At 38.0% G+C, this 2,127-nt stretch overlaps 1 protein-coding gene across 1 annotated transcript in view; it reads left to right on the top strand.

Moving 5' to 3' along the window:
• LOC106526363 (tyrosine-protein kinase receptor TYRO3) overlaps positions 1–2,127 on the top strand; it is an 18,662-nt gene that overhangs the window by 5,926 nt on the left and 10,609 nt on the right. The window contains exon 2 of the mRNA XM_014020954.1: positions 1,754–1,867. Within this exon, the coding sequence (XP_013876408.1) occupies positions 1,754–1,867 (114 nt within the window). The remainder of the gene's footprint in view (positions 1–1,753; positions 1,868–2,127) is intronic.

The following is a 2,127-nucleotide window of genomic DNA, read 5'->3' on the forward strand; positions in this document are numbered from 1 at the left end:
ATTGTGAATCCCAAGAGGCCTAAAATGGAAAAGTTTAGGTCTAATTTATTGTCGTACAGAAAACTGGTTGGTTGTTTTCAGTGGTGGGCACTAGTCCCCTAAAACGCAAATGGGCTAATTCTGGACCTAAGTTTCTCTTTTGTGCTTTAGGGGTTTTACTAATTTCATAAAATGATGTGTGGATTTGTGCTTTGTAAATTCAGAATTGAGTAGCGCTAATCGCAAATAATGTTTCACATTCAAATGTCAATTTCATCTAAAGCAAAGCTAAAACGCTGTCTAGTCTCGCGACATTTAACAACCACGTAATTCATTAAGGCTTAGAGTGGTGGGCACCAGGCCGCTAAAGCGTAAATCTGCTAATTGCGGACATAAATATTTTATTTGCGCTTCAGTGGTCTTATTAATTTTTATAATTCTGATGAAGACAGACATCTAGTGGCCAACTGGAGCAGCAACATGGAAAACTTTAAAATCCGACCACGCTCTTATTTTGAAGTGAAGATAGTTTCTTGTACTCCGTGCTTTCGTTTGCCGTCACAAATCAAATCCGTCATGTACCCAGAATGCATCGCTTCAGTTTTCCAAAAAACTGTTTTAAAATTACTTTAATGATGCTTCTTGAGACAAAGAAGCAGCCGAACTAGCAATCCTCAACACCTTTTTAATTTTTACACCAGGAGCCAAAGGTCTGTTTCATGAAATCACATCCCTAGCATTCGGTGGTTGTAGGATTAAGCATTAAAAGGGTTCATACACCACTAGTTGGCAGTGTTATGCATATTTTGAACATGAATTATTGCCAGCTAGTAAGTGTCAAATTGAACTTGTGCTTTAAAATTAGCTTCCTCTAGTTTTTCTATGGCATAAGTGTTTTTGAACTTGTGGACCTAAATATTTTCATAAGCACTATAGAAATTGCGTAGCTAATTTTTGGATTAGTGCTGCACACCACTAAAAATTTAATCAACATTTTCTTAAGCAATGAAGGGGAAAGCCATCTCTGCTGAACACAATGAATTTCCACTGTGAGGACACAGCAACCCCTAAGCCAGCATTGCATTCACAGAGCTTTATACTCTGACTTCTGACTCTTCTCGGTGATGGTTTTTACTCTGTAGACACTGTAGTGTTCCCACAATTCTCTGCGTGGCAGGAAGCAAACAATTTCTTCACTGGGTGACAATCCACCAGCATTTCTGATCTGCAGAACCCCACTCAGCTGTGCATATTGCCCTACCTCCTCTCTGCGGAACACCGTAGCAATAAATATTGAATAAATAAATAATAGTAAAGAAAGAAACACGGAACAGTAGAAATTTATGCTCTTATTTTAAAAATAAAGGAGTTCCTGTTCTGTGTCCTGTAGCCTACCCAGAATGCATTGTTTCAGTTTTACTACCAACAGTTTAAAATTACTAATATATCTGCGTATTTTCTTACTGAAGCTCAGCCATGAACATAAGAAAATGACCAAGAAGCAGCAGAACTGGCAATCCACAACTATTTTTTGTTTTAAAACCATGATTTAAAAGTAAATATACGCACACTTTCACGCAACATTGGTTTTGAAACATCACAACGTGAGCGCAGAACCTAGCGCACGCAACTTTTTTATGCGTATGCACCTTTTATACATGAGGCCCCAGATGAGTGAAAGTAAGAAAACAAGCCCTGAAACATATGTGTGGACACTTTTTCATCTCTTTCATTCATATTTATTCCAACCTAAGCTTTTGTGGTTTTGCTCCAGTGTCAGATGGTGTGATCCAGTTATTGGAGGGTCTTGATGGCAGGTTGATGGCCAGTCTGAAGGACGTGCTGGTAGAGAGAAACCAGCTGACCCTTGGCAAGGAGCTGGGCAAAGGTAATTGTTTGTCGGTATTAGTCCTGTCTTTGATTTACAGTACAGGGTCCATTGTGCTGCCCAAAATTTCGGTAAATTCATCTTTTTGTTGTAATTTTAGCTTTTTTCTCTAATTCAGCAAACATGCAAAGTGCATGTTTCTACTCATTTAAGCCTGTCTATGTTTTAAGTTATTTTTGATATATGTTTTCTGCTAATTTAAGCTTTTTCAACAAATTTCAGCTTCTGTGTGCCTCTTTTTTGCTTTTTCTGCTAATTTA

Source organism: Austrofundulus limnaeus, unplaced genomic scaffold (assembly GCF_001266775.1).
Source record: "Austrofundulus limnaeus strain Quisiro unplaced genomic scaffold, Austrofundulus_limnaeus-1.0 Scaffold274, whole genome shotgun sequence".
Classification (NCBI taxonomy): Eukaryota; Metazoa; Chordata; class Actinopteri; order Cyprinodontiformes; family Rivulidae; genus Austrofundulus; species Austrofundulus limnaeus.